Source organism: Mercenaria mercenaria, chromosome 17 (genome assembly GCF_021730395.1).
Source record: "Mercenaria mercenaria strain notata chromosome 17, MADL_Memer_1, whole genome shotgun sequence".
Classification (NCBI taxonomy): Eukaryota; Metazoa; Mollusca; class Bivalvia; order Venerida; family Veneridae; genus Mercenaria; species Mercenaria mercenaria.
The window spans coordinates 10,211,218-10,232,730 of NC_069377.1; the positions used below are offsets into that span (position 1 = coordinate 10,211,218).

The window sequence follows — 21,513 nt, forward strand, 5'->3', positions numbered from 1 at the left end:
AAAATAGGACGAGTTCTAAATGCTACAAGATCTAGTAGCCTAAAATTGTCTGGAAACTGCCACTCAAAAAGACACTTATGGGGGACACAATGTACTGTCTACACTATACAAGTTGCTGTGATGTGTATCTTGTGCAAGTTTTCTTGAATAGTGTAGACGAGCCTTTAATAACCCAAGAACTGGTAACTCATCATCTCCGTCTCGTATTTCATATCTTCTCAGATAAATACCATAAGTGTATTTACCTTTATAAGTTGTGAGTCACCTAACCTACTGCCAACATAAACAACACCATTGTCCAAATATGTGATACACTCTGCAATACTTGTCTGAAAAAAAAAAATAAGAAAAAAATTCAAGCACTATTAAAAGTTCTCTTTCACTGCATTTCTAGATTTTCAACCTTTATTATCTTTCTTCCTCAATCCTCATTCTAATTTTGATAATTTCATAGAATCTCTACCATTACCTTTGACTTTATTTTTTTACTTAACAGTGTCAACAAAACTGAAAGGAAATAACTGACAGTTAGAACATGCTTTACAAATAAAAAAAAAAACTACATTTTGAACATTGCTGATCAGATCATATTCATTTCACAATTATTTAGGGATCTGACAGATAACAGACAGATCTAGGTTATTAACCTTTAGCCTGCTGGCGGCAATTGTATCTGCCTCTGCGACCAGTGCAAACCAAGATCCGCCTGCATATCCGTGCAGACTGATCTTGGTCTGCACTGTTTGCTATTCAGTTAGTAAATTTTCAACGAAAACCCCTTCAAATAATAAATGGTATTGCCCAAATTCAATGATGGACCAGTCCATTTTGAAAATTTAGCAGGCTAAAAGGTTAAGAACTCCAGCTTCAGATTTCCATTCATACTACTAAATATCAAGCATTGATTAGACAGTTTTCAAATTGTCTGTTGCTCTGATAAGCAGTGAGCAAACATTTAAACCCTCTCAAAAAGACATTTACAGTGACAAAATGTTTCATGTAGATATAAAGCCTGTAATTTCTAAAATAATGTAGCAAGTCTAAATATTTGTACTAGTGAAAGCCTTATAGCAGGAAATCAACACTGTGCTGCTATAACCTATATCTGTTAACAGACAAACCATCATCAGAGCTCTTATTTTCTTAAAGTGATGACATAAACATACTTCTCCAAGCAGTTCAACTTTCAGATCTTTGATTGTTGACGAACCATCCATTTTTTCATCCTTTTCGAGCAGTAACATGAACAGTCTACCATTCATATCTCCCAACAGATACCTCTGGCCATTAGCATCCACCTTCCCACAACAGGTTATTGTACTTTGCTGAAGGCAGAACAAAAATATACTGATAAATTACTTAATTTTAGTGAGCACAAATGTTTTTTGATTTCAGCTTGAACAGTTCTTTCATATGGACATGGATCTGTTGAAATTACATTCCTTACATCTGAAGTTAAATTAAATGTTGGATTTAATCATTTATTACAGATGGTGTATTACTAGCCAACACTTGTCAAGCCAAAGACATTGAATTTTGAGGGTCAGGCTCTTTAATCAGTTTAGCACTAACAACTGTACATTAGAATTTCACCAAGAAATATGATTCTTTTTTCAAAATTTTACTGTCTGACTGGATTTGAGCGTAAACTAAAATTAGCAACACTAAGAAACTCGATATATCATTATGCTGCCATTCTGTCAGAGAGATTGACCAATAATTCTTGGGGATTTCAAAGGATGCCACTTAAAAAATTTGGAAATGATGATTCTTGAATGTTTTTATTTATAATATATATCAGTACTTTATTCACAAAGAGTACGTATTATTTGTGAAAACTGTTTTTGTATTAATCTAGAAGAAAATTTGAGCATGTAGATATATAATTCATTGTGAACTGTTAGTCTGACAACAGTTTACAGCATTTTACTGTTACACTGTTTCAGAAAATGACAGCACAAATGATTTTACCTGATCATTATCTTACAATGGCAAGTAACAATACTGTAGAAGGTAACATAGTTTATCATATGTTAGAAGTCGCAGAATGAAATAAAGCCATTACATAATTCTGGTAATAATAGGTAAAGAAAGAAGAAATTTTTATGCATCAACAGGAAAAGGTGGCATGTGCTAACAAGAGGACCATGTTGGTCCTGAATCGCTCACCTGTCCACACGCAACCCAGTTCATTGTGGCTAAGTTTCATTGAAAATTAACATTCTGACCAATTTTCATGAAGATGCATTGAAAAGTATGGCCTATGTCACAAAGTTTTTCCATTTTTAGACCTGCTGACCTAGTTTTTGACCGCACGTGACCCAGTTTCGAACTTGACCTAGATATCATCAAGGTGAACATTCTTACCAATTTTCATGAAGATCCACTGAAAAATATGGCCTCTAGCAAGGTCACAAGGTTTTTCTATTTTTAGACCTACTGACCTAGTTTTTGACCGCACGTTACCCAGTTTCGAACCTGACCTAGATATCATCAAGGTGAACATTCTGACCAACTTTCATAAAGATCCCATGAAAAATGTGACCTCTAGAGTGGTCACAAACGAAAGTTTACGGACGGACGGACGGCGCGCAAACACTTTGTGACAGGTGAGCTAAAAAGAATATTACATTTGTGTTTTTCCATACTGAATTTATTAAACTTGCTGAATAAAACTGACAAAATGCTCGGCGAAGCCTTGCATTTTATTATCTTATTCAACTTGTTTAATAAATTACAATATGAAAAGACACTCATACAATATCCTCTATATATGACACATGGTGTAATACCTTTATGGCTGGTGGTGCTATCGGTATAAACTGGTCTCCTTTATGATATGTGATAGACTCCTGACCAACAATCAATGCCCCACCAAATGGTGACGGTACTGAAATACAAAGTACAAGTATTACCACCCTGTCATGGTTTTTCAAATACTTCTGATTCAAAGTTGCAGGGTACAACGCATTACATAATCTTATAACTTCAGGGGCATTCCTGATATACATAAACAGCATCTTTACCAGTGTTATAAAATTTCACCAACTTATGCTACTTACACAATGCTGAGATACTGAAAATGTGACAAATTATGACTAACAGATGCAGTAATGTGGTGCTTATAATTCATTAGAAGTCTATATATTATGGTTAAATTTTTAAAGGTAAATATTTATTTATGCTCCTACTTTTTCAACTGTATTTTGCCAAAACAGAAAACATAATAATTACTTCAGATATTAACTTTCTTAGTTATTTAGAATTATTCTAGATTATTTTGTTTGATTCTAAGTTACACACAGTCGGTCATCTGGCAACTCTTTCCAGCTCTTTATGGTAGAGAAAGACTCAAGGATGGCACTTTGGACACATATTTCAGACACAAACTTAAGTTTAACCACCAACCTACTGTCACTTCTACAGAACTAAAATTTTCATTCAATTTACAAGAAAATGCCTCCATTACCTGCAATAAGAATACAGGCTTCTGTTTCAACATTATCCTGTTTCCAGGGCCCTTTGCTTAGATCTTTGTCCCGTAATGATATCTCATATGTCTTAACATGTCGACCATGCTGATCCTGCAATATGATGTTACCGTTAAATATCACAACTTGCCCAATATCACCAATATCATCATATTCTACTGATTTGGCACACTGATTGTATAGTATGTAGACTTCTTCCTTTTGTAACCAATATATGAATTGTACACATTTATATTTTGTATTTGTTTTGGGTTTAACACTGTTTTTTTTTCAACAGGATTTCAGTTATATAACGGCAGGCAGTTAATCTAACCAGTGTTCCTGGATTCTCTACCAGTACAAACCTGTTCTCAAGTAACTGCCAACTTCCCCACATGAATCAAGAGGTGGAGGACAAAAGATTTCAAATCATCACGGAGAACATACGCCTCACCCGGGGTTCGAACTCATGACCCCACGATCCATAGATCTACGCTCTCCCTACTAAGCTAAGCTGGCAAGTAGACATTTATATAATACATTTATTTCATGGCATCAATAATAAAAGTCAAAGATTTTTGTCTTCTTAAATTTTGACTTCAGCCACACAAATCTGAGTTGTTCTATATACTAGTCATCAGAACAAGCTAGGGACCAGGGATTTATATAACGAGTTGTCTAATAATTCTGAATATAATGCTTGTTAGAATTTGTCGTTTTTTTTTCAATTTTCACTTAAGGCAATTATTAGTGACAATAGAATCAATGTATCATCTTTAAATTTTGTAAACCATGCTCTAAATATTTCTTACGGATTGGAGAAACTGGAAGAGGTTATGTTCATTAAACTTTGATAATGTGGAACATTCACTTTTAGCCTTACAGCTGTAGACAATTTTTCAGATTCCAATAGATTTTTTATGTTCGATACAACTTGGTGACAGTGAATTTTCAACAGTTTCAACTGGCCTCTCAAATAAAAGCAGAGCAAAAGAACAAAAGGTGGAAGTAGGACCCAGCTGAAAGCCTTTGTTTACAATAATATCAACTTTAGCTATAGCTACTAGAACAGCTCACCTGATGTACAAGTATTATAGTAGGTGTGGTACAATCATGCAGAAATTGGATATCTATAACAGTCAGCTCCTCCAGTCTGAAATATACATTTTATATCAATATAATACGTAGGATGTATCAGGCTGTCAGATAACAGAGGTCTCAAAATTCTAGGATCTGACTGGTGAAAAGGACTTTAATTACAAATCTTGACGTGTATTGATGCAGTGATAATTTGTTTTTTATGCGAAACATGTTTTAAGTTTTTTTCTCTTATATCAATTTCAAAGCTGGTGTTATAAATATTTTTGTTCACATTATCAAAACTTTTTGGATTTAAAAGGTTAAAATTAGATTTTTTACATAACAAACGTGGAATTTTAACCTTTGAGCTGATCATGTTATACATGTGCACCTCAATTATATATCCTATAGTATTTTCTTTTTTCTTTTACACTATTCAGAATTCAACTAGTATGCTAATTCTGGCTGAACTCGCAAAATAAAGTTCATGTGAATTCAAAATGTTTTAAATATAATCAAGATAAAAACATTATGTTGAAAGTAGCAACAGTGTTTTCTTGGTTATAATTTTTAAAAAGTCATTAAAGTACATCAGGATGAAGACATTAAACTGAAACTAGTAATAATGTTTTCTTAATTATTTCATACTTTTTAACCTACATCAACAAACCACACTTTACCAAATAAGATCCTTGTTTCAGTAAATTTCCACTGTGTTGCTCTTATATAATTGAGTAAATTACACTTAAACAACCCCAGCTAAATCACTAATAGCTTGAGAATCTTGTTCGCTTGAGCATTTTATGGGTTTCCCCAGTGTTTTTCTTATATTTTTTATGTCAGTTCATCTGTGACCCCTAAAGAACACAATAGTTTTGCTCAACCTGTTGGGACCTGGAATTACTCGTGTTTTAAAGTTGTGATTGGTGTCTTTTAATAATCAAATCTAAAACCTTACATTGCTGTTGCCACAGATAGCTATATTACCTGACATTGAAGGCTTTAAGTTCCTTATTATCTCGATCGAGCGGTATAACTTTAAACAGACCATCATATAATCTCAGTCCAATCACGCGGCACAATGGGTCTATGATACCAATAATACCAGTCTCTGATGGGCGGCCAATACGATCCTGAAACATATATGAAATGAAATCATCTTCCCTCTTTTATCCAACAAGCATCATAACTAGTGGCTAATTTGGTTAATTCTGTAGTGACCAGTGAGTTGGGTTTTACGGCGAATTGACACAAAATGGTCATACATCGCCGAGGGTTAATTCTGTAAGCCAGCAAAGTAACTTCCTAACAAGAAAAATACTTGACTACAAGCATGGTTTCAAACCCACAGCAGTGACGGGCAATTGCTTCAAAGCCAGGGACTTTTAAAACTCCGCAAAGGGAGGTCATCTCTAACAGAACCTTAACAATATTCCTGAAAACATTCTGAATAAAACAAAATTTCAGCCAAGTACAAAATACTTCTCCAAAATTATCAATCTGACTCAGAAGGAATATAGAATAAGAATAAATGAAAATCTATAACACTACTTACACTGTAAAATCATTTCATTTCATTGGCATGAAATTTCATGTTTAACTAGAAACGCTTTATCACAGGGATTGATGTATTTCAAATTTCGAAAATAAAATGGACTTTTAGTTGTTCAACAAGATTTTTGAGGACTGTTGCAATCACAAAATCTGCAAAATTAATCCCCACTAGTATTAATGATTTCACAGAACAATGCCATTAAAAATTCTCACCTGAACATTGCCATGTGCTCTAGTAATGATCTCAATAGTCTCTCCATCATGTTGGCATTCCAGGATCATTGCATTGTACTTGGTTGTTAAAACAAACATCAAATCTTTGAGCTCTCCCTATTCATAAAAAAAAACAATACAGAGGTTTGAGGTATCACATACTACTTGAGCCACTGCTTATGTTGAACCATTACAGTTCCAGTCATACTGCTTCTTTCCACTTTGTGGATGATGCCCCTCTGAAAATCAAAACATGGGCAAGCAGCTAGATAGAGCCAGCTGAAGACTTCCTCACGCAGCAACCTAAGCAGGGCTAGAGCCCACAGAGGTGAGTGGCAAATGATTCAAAGAGAAATCTATCTACTGACCCGTATGTAAGGCTGATAAAACAGTTCAAAACAATTGTAGTTCTGGAACTGAAATATAATGCTAGCACTATTAAATACCTTTTTCTTAATCTACCACTGACTGATGGTATTCTGATGGATTTGAAAATTCAGGAGAAACTGCAACACTGCTTTCTCTTTATAGATAAATACTTTTAGTTGTATTCATTGCCAAAATGTGCATAATCATAAAACTTATTACAATATAATAAAAGTTTTATATGTTAATATCAATAATCAAGCAATTTCAAACTGGCCCCGTTGTTTCTCCAACGCAAGTTATGATAGGGAAAAAGCGTAATGCCAACAGCTAATACAACATAAAGACAAATAACGACCAATCTGATAAATAATCTGATCATTCAACTCTAAAAACAAATCAAATTGCTTCTATTTCGTAACAGCCCAGTTTTCTCACATTGGCCTTGATTTTCTGATATTTCCCTGACATTCAAATTTTCATTCTATTGAGTTTGGTAAGATAAGATAAATTTCATTTTTCGGCCTGATAAGTACTGGCTCAATCTCTTTTGAAGGATTTGCACAAAATACCGGTATCTCATTTTATGTCTAATATAGTGTACTTGAATAATAAAACACTGCATAAAAATGAAACCTATACATACTGGTGGCCTATACAGCTCCAAAACAGCAATACGTCCATAGATGCCAACTTCCTTCACTGGTCGCAAGCCTTCTGGTGTCACTACATAGATCTCAAGTCGAGAATTTTTGGCTATAATTAAATTCAAATCATCACTTGAAGTGAAGTTTCCTGAAAAAAGAAAGAACAAGTGAATGAAGTATTGCCATGCAATACAAAGTCCCCTACTGGAAGGCACCTAATTTTCTCTACTGCAGTATAACATAATGAACTGATATCTGTCAATGATGTATAAACAATATTGTACTACATATACAATATGTTATAACAACACACTTGGATTAAAATGTGCATATATAAAAACCCACAGTTGTTTTCATATTGAATTTTTTTGGCTGATTATAAAAATGTTATCATGTAAGTTATTTATAGTAACAACAAAGGGAAATTAATCTTTAAAAAAAAAAAAAAAAAAAAAAAAAATCTATATAATATAAGTCCACAAGAAACCCTTTACCAGGTAGAGATAGGTCAAAATACACCTAAAAATTGGATGTAACATGCATGCTGTACCACAGAAAAGTGGTCTCGATTTTTCTCTACCGCCAGTAATAAAAAAGTTACAATAAAATCTATTTATAGTAACAACAAAGGGACGTAATTCTAAAAACAAGGGTGCCTCATGGTGGTGAACATTTGTTCCAAGTTACATCAAAATCCCTCAATGCATGAAGAAGAAATGTTCCGTACAAAGTCATTCTTGAATTTGACCTTTGACCTCTAAATATGACCTTGACCTTAGACCTAGGGACCTGGTTCTTGCGCATGACATGTTGTCTCATCCAGGGGAATATTTGTGCCAACTGATATCTAAATCCTGCTTTGCATGACAAAGTTATAGACCGGACAGGAAAAAAATCCTCTTGACCTTTGATCTCAAAGTGTGACCTTGACCTTTAAGCTAGGGTACTGGGTGTTGCGCATGACACGTCGTCTCATCATGGGAAACATTTGTGCCAAGTAATATTAAAATCCCTTCATGGATGGCACAGTTATGGACGGGACAGGAAAAAAACTCTGTTGACCTTTGACCCCCAATTGTGACCTTGACCTTTGAGCTAGGGGTCCGGGATTTGCGCATGACACGTCGTCTCATCATGGGGAACACTTGTGCTAAGTGATATTAAAATCCCTTAATGAATGTCAGAGTTATGGACCGGACACGAAACAGACCCTGTTCATGCTATGTTAACATTTGACTGTTTAGTGTGACCTTGACCTTTGAGCTAGGGGTCTGAAAGTTGTGCATGACACATCGTCTTATTATGAGGTACATTTCTGCCAAGTAATATTAAAATCCCTTCATAGATGGGAGAGTTATGGACCGGACAGGAAAAAAGCCTTGTTGACCTTTGACCTCCAATTGTGACCTTGACCTTTAAGCTAGGGGTCCAGGTTTTGCGCATGACACGTCGTCTCCTCATGGGGAACATTTGTGCCAAGTAATATTAAAATCCCTTCATGGATGGGAGAGTTATGGACCGGACAGGAAAAAAGCCCTGTTGACCTTTGACCTCCAATTGTGACCTTGACCTTTGAGCTAGGGGTCCGGGATTTGCGCATGACACATCATCTCATCATGGGGAACATTTGTGCCAAGTAATACTAAAATCCCTTCAAGGATGGGAGAGTTGTGGACCGGACAGGAAAAAAGCCCTGTTGACCTTTGACCTCCAATTGTGACCTTGACCTTTGAGCTAGTGGTCCGGGTTTTGCGCATGCCACGTCGTCTCATCATGGGGAACATTTGTGCCAAGTAATATTAAAATCCCTTCATGGATGACAGAGTTATGGACCGGACATGAAATTGCGGACGGACGGACGGACGGACGGACAGACGGACGGACGGTCAGACGGAAGGACGGAATGACTGAAAAGTGCATTCCTATAGTCCCCGAAACTGGTTTTCAACCAGTAGGGGACTAATAACATAAGTATTGGATATAAAATAAGAGAAGCCTCCAAGAGCTTAGGAATAGTCACAGTTATAAATAGTATCATTTAATTTACGCAATTTTTTACCCGCTTCAGTACAAAAAAAAAATCTTGGAATATCTCTAGTAGTTAATTGTTTTGAAGGGTTTCAATATCCCTTTCTACAAGAGATAATGTCAGAAAAGTGCACTACTGCACACATTGCTTTTGTAACTGCTATATACATTCGGTGTTGACAAGGTTACTCCTTGTATGTTTTTCTTAGCCAGCCTCTAAATATAAGATTTATTCATACTTCAAAACCCCATTGTGCAGTAACTGCACATCAAACTTTATTGGTATGAGTCATCTTGAAAAATGAACAGGTTTGACAGGGGTTGCGCGTCGGTCGCCAATGGCGCCAAATGTGCCGATTTACAAAATCTGGCGCTAATTTGCATCAATTGGCGAAAGTCTCTGGCAAAGATCAGACCGAGACATTTTTTTTCAATGACACCAAGGATCATCCTACATTGTCGCTGTAAAGTCGGCCACTTCGCCTAATTATCGCCTCCGGGCAAAATCCGAATCGCCAAGTTTTTCACACTGTTGTAATCTGTTTACTTAAAGTTGTAAAACTTGATATGGAGCCGACATGATGGAAGGATGGACAGACATACGTGATTATAATATAGTAGTAAGCCCCCACATAATTTGTATCTTAGGGTATAATAATAAAGATGCCAAATAGCTGCTGTGCTGGTAATTGTAGTAACTACTGAAAGATGCTACAACAAACATGATTTTTCACTTTTCCAAAATATATTGATGATGATGAATAGAGGAAAAAGTTGATAAAAATCCTACTGAGAAAAATGTTGGCTTCCTTTCAAATACACAAGTCCTTAGCTCTGGCTACTCAGGAATTGAATTTAACTTTTTTCCCCACTAGAAAATTTTTGCTAGTGCCATTTTTTTTCCACTAGCAAAATGATGGGTTCCACTAGCAATTATTTAAAAGCTGTTTACGTGCTAAATTTATTAAGTTGTTTTGTTGTTGTTTTGTTTCATTTAAAAGTTCACGTTCCGGACAGGCCGGGGACTTTCTGGTTTTGAAAGTACGATACGAACCAAAGTGCTCAATGATTCTTTTGGACTTTTGGCTGGACGTTGAAGTTTTAAGTTTTTCTCAGGTCACTGCCCCTAGTTTTGCTAGCATTTTCGGTCTCCACAGGCCTTTTTGCACCAAGAAACATGTTATTTTCCTCTCCGCAGAACTTTGCAAATTACAGACCAAAATGAAAACAAATATTACCTAGACGCTTACTTTGATATCCAATAATTACTTTTGTATAAAGCGACAAGAGTCTACAAGCAGTCACGTGATTACCGGTAAATTACCTGCCCCAAAGGAGTTGTTAAAGAGAAAAGGATAGTTTGAGCGAATCCCCCTATTTTAAAACGTGATCGCGAAAATATTCGAGTGCCATGATTTTCTACTCACATTTTTTTTATTCTTACTTGAATTTTGGGAGTTAGCGACCTCTAAATTCGATCCCTGCTACTATAACTTAACTGATGCTATTTTCATTTTCTGATAGTCACATCAATTAAGTTACGGCATAACCCCATTTGGTTACCTAACCAGTGTCAAACCCCAACATCTTCCCACTGACTCTCGTGAGAAACTGATGACATCATGCAAAGTTAATAGCACATGGTTATTTTGAAAATCAAGATCAACATTTTGTACATTTATGAATTATATTGAATTATAAATATAACCATTTTCAACAAAGTTCATGAAAAACATATCTTAGGAGGTTTAAATTCAGAGAAAAGATCAATAAATTACTATTCTATTATATTATAAATATCTCTGAGCTGAAATTTTTCAATTAACAAGTCCTATGCAGCGACCATTTTAAGAAATTACTAAAAGATAAGCAAGCTGCTTGGCATGCTACAAACTGTCAAATAATGGCAGGGCTCTCGTTTGCCGATTTTTGGGGCCGAAATTCGGCCCCGTTCCCCCCTCGAAATAGTATGTTTTTTCCCCCAAAGTGTAGAAAAATTCCCCCTTGAAAGAAAAAAAAAATCAAGAAAAAAATCGATACCCGATAGTCTTAGGAGCGTCTCGTAACTTAATGGGCCTGATAAAGTTTTACTCGGGGTTCCATTTGACCCGGGAACCCGGGTCCGAGAGATTTTCAAAAGACGCTCAAAGGACCCAGCATGATAATTGCCTGTGCGTCACTCGGGACCCTGAGACATTTTCCTAATAATCCTTCCGCTTATCAGTCATTTCCTACAGTAAAACTATGTCCACGATAAACACGTGTATTCAAAATAAACACTCGCGGTCATGCCCTCCTGCCTTTGATCTTCTGCTAAATTCCCGCCCTTTATCCTGTGGACATGCCACGCTGATTTTTCTTTATCAGCAAGTTACGTCACGGCGAGTGAACATAGGTAATGAGAATCAATGAAGTGTTAACATTAATTGATAAAGCGTTACCCGTATTGAGCCTGCATACTGTCAAAAAAAGGCGCCAATTATTATCGTAATTAAGCGACCAGCTGATTACCGAGCATGTGAAAAGTGTCCTGCATGATTTCTTTATGCAAACTTTAAATTACATCATTCTTTAATGATTGTACCTTTATATCAATGAGAAAATCCACAAATTTAAATGAATTTGGAAAGTAAAAAAAGTTTAGAATGTCCGTTCACGATTCTAATTAAACCTGATGACATATATTATGCAATTTTTCCAAAATTCACTACAAAAACTTGACTTTCAATGCAATTTTTAATGAAAAGTAGCATCATTATTTGAGGAACTATCTCTGGTTTACCTTAGTGGACCAAATTAACTGGCAAAAATAACATTTCAGAGGACATTCCAAAAGTGTACCAGTATCCGGATAGTACGTTTTTGGATACATTTTTACAGTGTTTTAGCACTTTTCTGCTAACAAACAAAAATATTGAAGAAAAACCTCATAAAATTAAAATGAATTTTGATAAAAATTTATTTCCAATATGAGATTATATGACCTGAAACAGAAATTGTTATTATGCTGTAACATGTTCTTGGTTGTAGTAGCTATTAATTACCTAGTATTACTTTATAAGAAAATATAGTCAATTGTATCGATGTGTTGGGGCAGGACTCTTGTATTTTGAAAAAGGACCCTTCAAAATTTGGACCCAAGGGTCCCGGGACTCTTGGGTTTTCAGGTCTTGTGGAACCCCTGGTTTTACTGATCCGTATAATACGCGCATTTTTCAGTTCCCTGGATGTGTGTATGCAAAAGTACTTCCCTTTGAAAAAAAATGTCACATAATGCACATCATACTGTAAAAAGATCACGGATGCAACAGGGGCGAAATGCGCAAAAATAGATTTGCTTTTTAAGCAGCATGCTCTCAAAAAAACAAAAAAAACTACTGTCACAGACACCGCTGTTTCATCAGGGCCAGACATGCACAATCAGGTAGATACGATGAAGGGAAGCCCTGCTCTGGCTGCTGCTGAGACAAGTTCGTGGATACTGCTAGTGCTACCGATAATGACGACATGTGAACCTCGATTGGATGTCACATAACTGATTTAATAAAAGAAAATAAAAGTTGCCCGTTTTCAATAGATTAGTTTGTTTGTTTGTTTTGGGTTTAACGCCGTTTTTCAACAGTATTTCAGTCATGTAACGGCGGGCAGTTAACCTAACCAGTATTCCTGGATTCTGTACCAGTACAAACCTGTTCTCCGCAAGTAACTGCCAACTTCCCCACATGAATCAGAGGTGGAGGACTAATGATTTCAGACACAATGTCGTTTATCAAATAGTCATGGAGAACATACGCCCCGCCCGAGGATCGAACTCGCGACCCCGAGATCCGTAGACCAACGCTCTTGCCTACTGAGCTAAGCGGGCGGGCTTCAATAGATTATGTTCTGTACAATACTTCAAATATATTCACATTTTAACTGTAGCATACTGTCTTTTTTACATCTACATCTACATCTTTCACCCAACCGTCGATTTCCGACTATCACTGGGCGGCGCTGTCAGAGAAACAGTTGTTAAAGAAATGATATGTTACAATGTTAAAATAATAAAAGCTAAAAAAAGACAGTATGCTACAGTTAAAATGGGGCAGAGGCAATAGAATTACATACTGACCACAGCCAGCCTCTCTCTAAAGATACCGAGACTGGGGCTAGATTTAACATAAGTTGGTAGGGAGTTCCAGAGACGGATGGTCCTTGGGAAGTAGGAGTTAGAGAAGTACTGAGTGTGAGACATGGGGATTAAGTAATTTAGGTTTCTAGTTGGAATAAGATGAGATTGATCGACTGCAACTGTCTGGGTCCTTATTTTATAAAACATTACTAATGAGTTGTGTAACCTTCTATATTGGAGTGTATTCCATTCTAAGGTTTTCAGCATTTGTGTAACACTACTGGTGTAACTGTAGTCGTACATGACGTACCTAGCAGCTGACCTTTGGACATTTTCGACTTTGCTAGTGAGGGTTTTTTGCCAAGGATGCCAGACGCTTGAACAGTACTCAAGTTGAGGGCGGACATAGGTGTTATAGGCAGCAATTTTGACCTTTTTATTGTCAGTTTTCACATTCCGTTGTATGAAGCGAAGAGTGGAAGTTGCTTTGGAAGTGATATTGTCAATATGTTTGGACCAGTTTAGATTATTGGAAATGGTTATGCCTAGGTATTTAGCTGCCTCACAAGTTTTTAACTCTATGTTGTGAAGTTTGTAGGGGTAGACCACGGGATTTTTTCTTTCTAAAGATTCTAAGGACTTCACACTTGTCCGGGTTGAACTCCATGGACCATGTCTTCTCCAGGTTTCTAAGTTAATGAGGTCTTGTTGCAGAGATACACTATCTGAAATGGAGTTGATGGTAAGGTATATTATGGTGTCATCTGCAAACATTCTTGCGTTACATTTGACCGAGTCTGGTAAGTCATTGATATATACCAGGAAGAGACATGGCCCAAGAACAGACCCCTGGGGAACTCCAGACAGTACAGGAAGTTCACTGGAAAAATGACCATCAACAGCGACTTTCTGGGATCGGTTGGACAGGAAAGATTTGACCCAATTGGTAATTTGTGGGTTGACACCAAGGCTTTGTAGTTTATAAATTAGTCTTATGTGATCGACCTTGTCAAACGCCTTGGAGAAGTCCATGACAATAACATCTGTTTGTTGACCCTGTTCAGTGTTACTGTAAAGTTCCTGAGTGAAATTAATGAGCTGAGTCTCACAACTGTGACCTGATCTAAAGCCATGCTGGAACTGGCTAAGTAGCTTATGCTTGTCAAAAAAGGTCGTAAGATTGGAAACAACAATGTGTTCAAGGAGTTTAGAAGCAATGCAAGTTAGGGAAATTGGGCAATAGTTACTAGGTTTAGACTTAAAACCTTTTTTAAATACAGGGGCTACAGTGGCTTTTTTCCAATCACTGGGTACTAGGCCAGATTCGAGAGATAACCTGTATATATGGGCAAGTACAGGAGCAATCTCACGGTGGAGTTCTTTTAGGATGCGTGGGGATAGTTCATCAGGTCCTGAGGCTTTATGTGGGGATAGGCCATGGAGCAGTTTTTCCACACCTTCAGTGGTGACCTGGATCTTATTCATCTTGGAGACTGGGGATGAGAGAATGTTGGAACATATATGCTTCAGACTAAGGGGCTGGGGAGGTGAAAAGACAGATTCAAATTGTTTGTTTAAGATAGTAGCCTTTTGGATGGGGTCCGTGTAGGTAAGACCATCTGATTTGAGGGGGGCGATGCCGACATTTTCTTTTTTGTTGTGCTTGATGAAACTGTAGAACTTTTTGTTTTTACCAGGTTGTGAGTCATGGTCAAATATGATACTTTCCATATATGACCAGTATTGGGCTCTTATCTGCTTCTGGATAGAAGACTTAAGGGATCTGAATCTTTGTTGGCGGGCTGGGAAGGGAGATTTGTGTAGTTTCTGGTAAAATTTATCACGCTTGTGTATAAGCCTGATAATTCTTGGGGTTAACCATGGCAAGTCGGCACGGGGTTTAGACATTTTAGATGGAATGTGTTTTGACTTGGATTCATTAAGGCAGTCCTTGAATGAATTCCACGCTACTTCAGGGTCTGAATGGTTTTCGGTGAGAAAGCTAGCACCAAAAGCCTTCATGTCAGATTTTAGCCCTTCCCAATTAGCCTTCGTATAGAGTTTTATAGGGCGTCTAGGTTGGGTTGGGCGGCCCCTATTAAGATTCAATTCATCAAAAATTATATCATGATCCGAGGTTGCTAGACTCGGTAGGGATTTGACCAAGAGGACATGGGATGGATGGTTTGTAAAGAAGAGATCAAGGGTGTTGGATAACCTAGTTGGGATCTTAACTATTTGTTCAAGATTATAATGGGAATATCTTTCAATAAATTCTTCATAAAGGGATCTGTTTTTACAAGTTTGTTTAGGGGACTCTTTTGACCAGTCAATGTCGGGGAGGTTGAAGTCTCCAAGTAGCCATACTATGCTGCCCTTGGGTATTTTACTAAGGGATAACCAAAGTTGGGACAGGGAGTCGGCGTCTAATTCTTGGGGTTTGTAGTAGGCTCCGACAAAGATATCTTTAAGGCCAGTAATGGTAATTTTGGCCCAGGTTATATTGCATGAAGTCTTGAGGTCTGGTTGTTCTTGGCTGATCAGTGAGTTAGATATAGCTATCATCACTCCTCCGCCTTGACCTTCCAGCGTTTTTTTTCACCAAAATATTCGGCGAAATTCGGCCCCATTCCCCCCTCAAAATAGTATATTTTTTCCCCTTTCCGACGCCTAAAATTCCCCTCCGAAAATAAAAAAAAATTCCAATTAATTAAATCATAATTCACTAGTTTATTTTATTTATTTTCATATAGAAAAGAGTTCACCGCGGTATCTCGCGTTTTGTTTACATCGACACCGGTTGGAGTAACTTCCCTTGATAAATCAGAATCATCGAAGCGCTTTATTATTCTGCACAACAACGCTGTTGAATGTTAGTCTGTAAATGATTTGCATTCTATTTGTTTTGCCGGGTAGTGTTGAGTTTTCCATCTTCTAGTCAGTCAGGATTTGATTTTATGCTTTGGGAAGGGACTAGTCCAACGCATACATTGTTTTTTACAATTTGTTTTTATTGTGACAGGTCAAATGTAACAGTGACTGCAAATGTCAGACTTTGACAGAAATAAAAAAAAACAGCCACTCACCGATTTGTTTTAGAAGGGACCTAATGTCTGTTGTAAATTTTGGTAGTCTAATGGATGTCTTATCCTCCACATTTGAAAAATTTATTTGGTTATGTGGTATTGATATGCTACATTGTGTTATATGTCATGTCAGATGCTCTTATGGGCCCTGAATTTATCAATAAACTTGAAACTATAGTTTACTTTAACACAAATGAAAATTCCCCTTTTCTTAGTTTTACGTCGAATTTTTCCCCCTCCAAAGGGCACCGACCCCCTTCCCCAAAAACTGAAAAAAATCACTGCCTTCACTCCTGTCATCCCTATATACCTTATAATTAAGATTATCAGGAAATATTTCTGAGGAACTGATGTCTGGCTTAAGCCATGTTTCAGTAAGGCATATAACATCTGGTTTAGTTTGGTCAATGACTAGGTGTAATTCAGGGATTTTGTTTTTGACAGAGCGACAATTAATGTTAAGGACTGTGAGACGTTCAGATGTTTTTAGTTTAGGTTTGGGAGTAACCTTTTTCTTTTTAGGGATTGGGGTAGATGAGGCCTTTGGGGTTTCTGGGGGCTCATGGAGAAAAGAAGAGCTATTTAAGCTGAAACTTGCTTTACTGTGGTCGTGACTTAAAGGGGAATAATAAGAAGTGTCACTGAGAGTATCTAGGGATTCAGTCAGTGAACTTGAGTGGTTAAGAGAGCCGCACTGTTGACAGTACCAGCTGAACTTGGAGTCTGAGAGTTTATCGTAAGTATGACTGCCGATGCCTTCGCAGTCTGTTTATTATTTTAACATTGTAACATATCATTTCTTTAACAACTGTTTCTCTGACAGCGCCGCCCAGTGATAGTCGGAAATCGACGGTTGGGTGAAAGATGTAGATGTAGATGTAACTGGTATACTCAGTATACCTTTCGGCAGGTTTGGCGCTTGAAGAATAAAACAGCGTATATTATAGGAGTTTTCTGTTATTTAGGCAGTCACTAATTTTTAGTATACACAGCAGTAGGGTAAAACAATTAACATGTCATGCATGTGCAATCGCCTATGGTGCCTTGAAACTGAAATTTATGAATACGGAAAGCATTGTCGTTAGGGTTTTCGAATGTCATGACATATCCTTTGGTAGTGTTACTGTTCGAATGATTACCTGTGACACACGCATTCACAGCAGTAGGCTTATGGGCAGTAACAAAGTAATTAAATGCCATTTTATCTAGGTTTTTTAAAAAGTTCTAAATTGTTCGGCAATCATGGATTCTATCTCTTAAACGCTTAATAAAAAGAAAAACAAATGCAAGCGTTTTGATGATAAGGCTTCATGCGCATGCTTGGCGGGAAACTGAAGATTAGCTTACGGAAAACAATGTGAAACTGTGGTTCTCTTGACGGGAGCTGTCCTGCTCAGCCTAGCGTCTACGTCCACACCTTGGTTAAAGTTTTGATGCACTTTCATTTTTTCTCTGTTATTACTCAAATCAGTTATTCTTTATCTATATTACTTGTGAGGCAGCTAAATACTTAGGCATAACCATTTCCAAAGATCTAAACTGGTCCAAACACATTGACAATATCACTTCCAAAGCAACTTCCACTCTTCGCTTCATACAACGAAATGTCAAAACTGATAATAAAAAGGTCAAAATTGCTGCCTATAACACCTATGTCCGCCCTCAACTTGAGTACTGTTCAAGCGTCTGGCATCCTTGGCAAAAAACCCTCACTAGTAAAGTCGAAAATGTCCAAAGGTCAGCTGCTAGGTACGTCATGTATGACTACAGTTACACCAGTAGTGTTACACAAATGCTGAAAACCTTAGAATGGAATACACTCCAATATAGAAGGTTACACAATTCATTAGTAATGTTTTATAAAATAAGGACCAGACAGTTGCAGTCGACCAATCTCATCTTATTCCAACTAGAAACCTAAATTACTTAATCCCCATGTCTCACACTCAGTACTTTTCTAACTCCTACTTCCCTAGGACCATCCGACTCTGGAACTCCCTATCAACTTATGTTAAATCTAGCCTCAGTCTCTGTATCTTTAGAGAGAGGCTGGCGGTGGTCAGTATGTAATTCTGTTGCCTCTGTCCCATTTTAACTGTAGCATACTGTTTTTTTTTTAGCTTTTATTAGCTCACCAGAGCACAAAGTGCTCAGGGTGAGCTATTGTGATCGCTCACCGTCCGGCGTCCGTCCGTCCGTCCGTCGTCCGTCCGTCCGTCCGTCCGTCCACACTTTCCTTTAAACAACATCTCCTCCTAAACCAACAGGCCAATTTTGATGAAACTTCACAGGGATGTTCCTTGGATGGTTTTCTCTAAATATTGTTCAAAGAATTGAATTCCATGCAGAACTCTGGTTGCCATGGCAACCGAAAGGAAAAACTTTAAAAATCTTCTTCTCAAAAACCAGAAGCCCTAGAGCTTAGATATTTGGTGTGAAGCATTGCCTAGTGGACCTCTACCAAGTTTGTTCAAATCATGACCCCGGGGTCTAAATTGACCCCGCCCCAGGGGTCACTTGATTTTACATAGAAAAATCTTAAAAAATCTTCTTCTCGAAAACCAGAAGCCCTAGACCTTAGATATTTGACATGTAGCATTGCCTAATGGACCTCTACTAATGTTGTTCAAATCATGACCCCGGGATCAAAATTGACCCCGCCCCAGGGGTCACTTGATTTTACATAGGAAAATCTTCAAAAATTTTCTAAAAATAAAGCAGAAGGCCTAGGTCTTAGATATTTCACATGTAGCATTGCCTAGTAGACCTCTACAAAATTTGTTCAAATCAGACCCCTGGGGTCAAAATTGACCCCGCCCCAGGGGTCACTTGATTTTACATAGGAAAACTTTAAAAAAAAATCTTCTCAAAAAGCAGAAGACCTAGAGCTTAGATATTTGACATGTAGCATTGCCTAGTGGACCTCTACTAAAGTTGTTCAAATCATGACCCCCGGGGTCAAAATTGACCCCGCACTAGGGGTCGCTTTATTTTACATATGAAAATCTTCAAAAATTTTCTTAAAATAAACCAGAAGGCCTAGAGCTTATATATTTCACATGTAGCATTGCCTAGTGGACCTCTACAACATTTATTCAAATCATGACCCCCAGGGTCAAAATTGACCCCGCCCCAGGGGTCCCTTGATTTTACATAGGAAAATCTTCAAAAAATTTCTAAAAATAAACCAGAAGGCCTAGATCTTAGATATTTGACATGTAGCATTGCCTAGTAGACCTCTACAAAATTTCTTCAAATTATGACCCCCGGGGTCAAATTGGCCCCGCCCCATGGGGTTACTTGATTGTACATAGAAAAATCTTCCAATATTTTCTAAAAATAAACCAGAAGGCCTAGAGCTTAGATATTTGACATGTAGCATTGCCTAGTGGACCTCTATAAAATTTGTTCAAATCTTGACCCCCAGGGTCAAATTGACCCAGCCCCAGGGGTTACTTTATTGTACATAGGGAAATCTTCATAAATTTGCTTAAAATAAACCAGAAGGCCTAGATCTTAGATATTCGATTTGTAACATTGCCTAGTCGACTTCTACAAACTTTTTTCAAATTATGACCCCCGGGGTAAAATTGGCCCCGCCCTAGGGGTTACTTGATTGTACATTGGAAAATTTTCTAAAAATCATCAGTTTGACATTTGAAACATATTACTCTGGTGAGCGATACAGGGTCATCATGACCCTCTTGTTCTTTTAACATTGTAACATATCAGTTCTTTAACAACTGTTTCTCTGACAGCGCCGCCCAGTGATAGTCAGAAATCGACGGTTGGGTGAAAGATGTAGATGTAGATGTAGATCATTACCCACATCATATGGCACAAGGGCCATAACTCGAACAACAATCTTTCATGAATTATCCCCGGAAGGTCTTTTCATCCCAAGACACCCCAAGACACCTTAAATAGTAACTTATTTCTATCATTTATTTAACAAAAATATGTTAAAACATGTTACAGTTAAACAAACCTTTAGAACTTTAGAATAGGTTTGTTCAAGTATATACATCCAAGAACAACAACTAAAACGAACTTATTATTAATGTTAAAGCTGGAGCAATGATATAAAGGATTTCTATCTTCTTCCCAGGTTCCCAGGGGTGTCTTGGGGTGAAAAGACCCTCCCAATTATCCCCCTTTTATACAAAGTTTCATGCACTTTTACTCGGTCTCGGTTGTTACTAAATGGATTTGATGCAAACTTAAAAATAGTTACTCACATCATCACCCATGTACATCATATGACACTTTAAATTTAGTCCATGACTATGGCACCAGTTTTTCAAAAATTATGCCCCATTTTTCTTAAGAATTATAGGTCAGGTTTGATGCCTGTAATTTAAGAAGCGATTTACTTCAAACTTAAGATAGTTGTTAAACACTGTCACTCACATTATATGATGCAAGGTTCATTAGACTTGCACAAACATTTCAGGAAGTAAACCCACTTTTTTACATAGAATTAAAAAAAAATGTATGCACTCTCGCTGTATATTTATAATTACTGAATGGATTTGATTCAAACATACTTTTTCCACATCACTTTCCTGATCAGATGATACAAGGTTAAAAATATTTCATGAATTATGCCCCCTTTTTTCTTAGGATTTCAGTTTGATTTTGATGTTTTTTCTCCACATCACTGTTTAATATTACTAAATGGATTTGCCTGAAACGTAAAATAATTGTTCCACATCATCATCCACATCATATGACACAATGTCTATAACTCTGGCACCTATAATTTATGAATTAGACCTCCTTTTTACATAGAATTCTCGGGTATTAGAGTTGTGATGCACTTTCGCTCGAGATATTTATGGATTTGATTCAGATGGCGCATTACTCTTGCAGAAATATTCCACGAAATAAATCCCTTTTATACATAGTTAATATTTTGATACACTTTCACTTTATCTATGTTATTTAAAAATTCA

The 21,513-nt window shown here is 37.1% G+C and overlaps 1 protein-coding gene across 1 annotated transcript in view; it reads right to left on the bottom strand.

Annotated features, from left to right (window-relative positions):
• Positions 1 to 17,852, bottom strand: part of LOC123537643 (DNA damage-binding protein 1-like) — a 44,833-nt gene extending 26,981 nt beyond the window's left edge. Inside the window, exons 1-9 of the mRNA XM_045321473.2 lie at positions 17,698 to 17,852; positions 7,330 to 7,478; positions 6,318 to 6,434; positions 5,538 to 5,683; positions 4,548 to 4,623; positions 3,470 to 3,584; positions 2,793 to 2,890; positions 1,167 to 1,325; positions 246 to 329 (exon numbers count right to left, since the gene is read on the bottom strand). Of these exons, the coding sequence (XP_045177408.2) occupies positions 246 to 329; positions 1,167 to 1,325; positions 2,793 to 2,890; positions 3,470 to 3,584; positions 4,548 to 4,623; positions 5,538 to 5,683; positions 6,318 to 6,434; positions 7,330 to 7,478; positions 17,698 to 17,758 (1,005 nt within the window). The 5' untranslated portion in view covers positions 17,759 to 17,852. The remainder of the gene's footprint in view (positions 1 to 245; positions 330 to 1,166; positions 1,326 to 2,792; positions 2,891 to 3,469; positions 3,585 to 4,547; positions 4,624 to 5,537; positions 5,684 to 6,317; positions 6,435 to 7,329; positions 7,479 to 17,697) is intronic.
• Between the last annotated feature and the right edge of the window lie 3,661 nt (positions 17,853 to 21,513).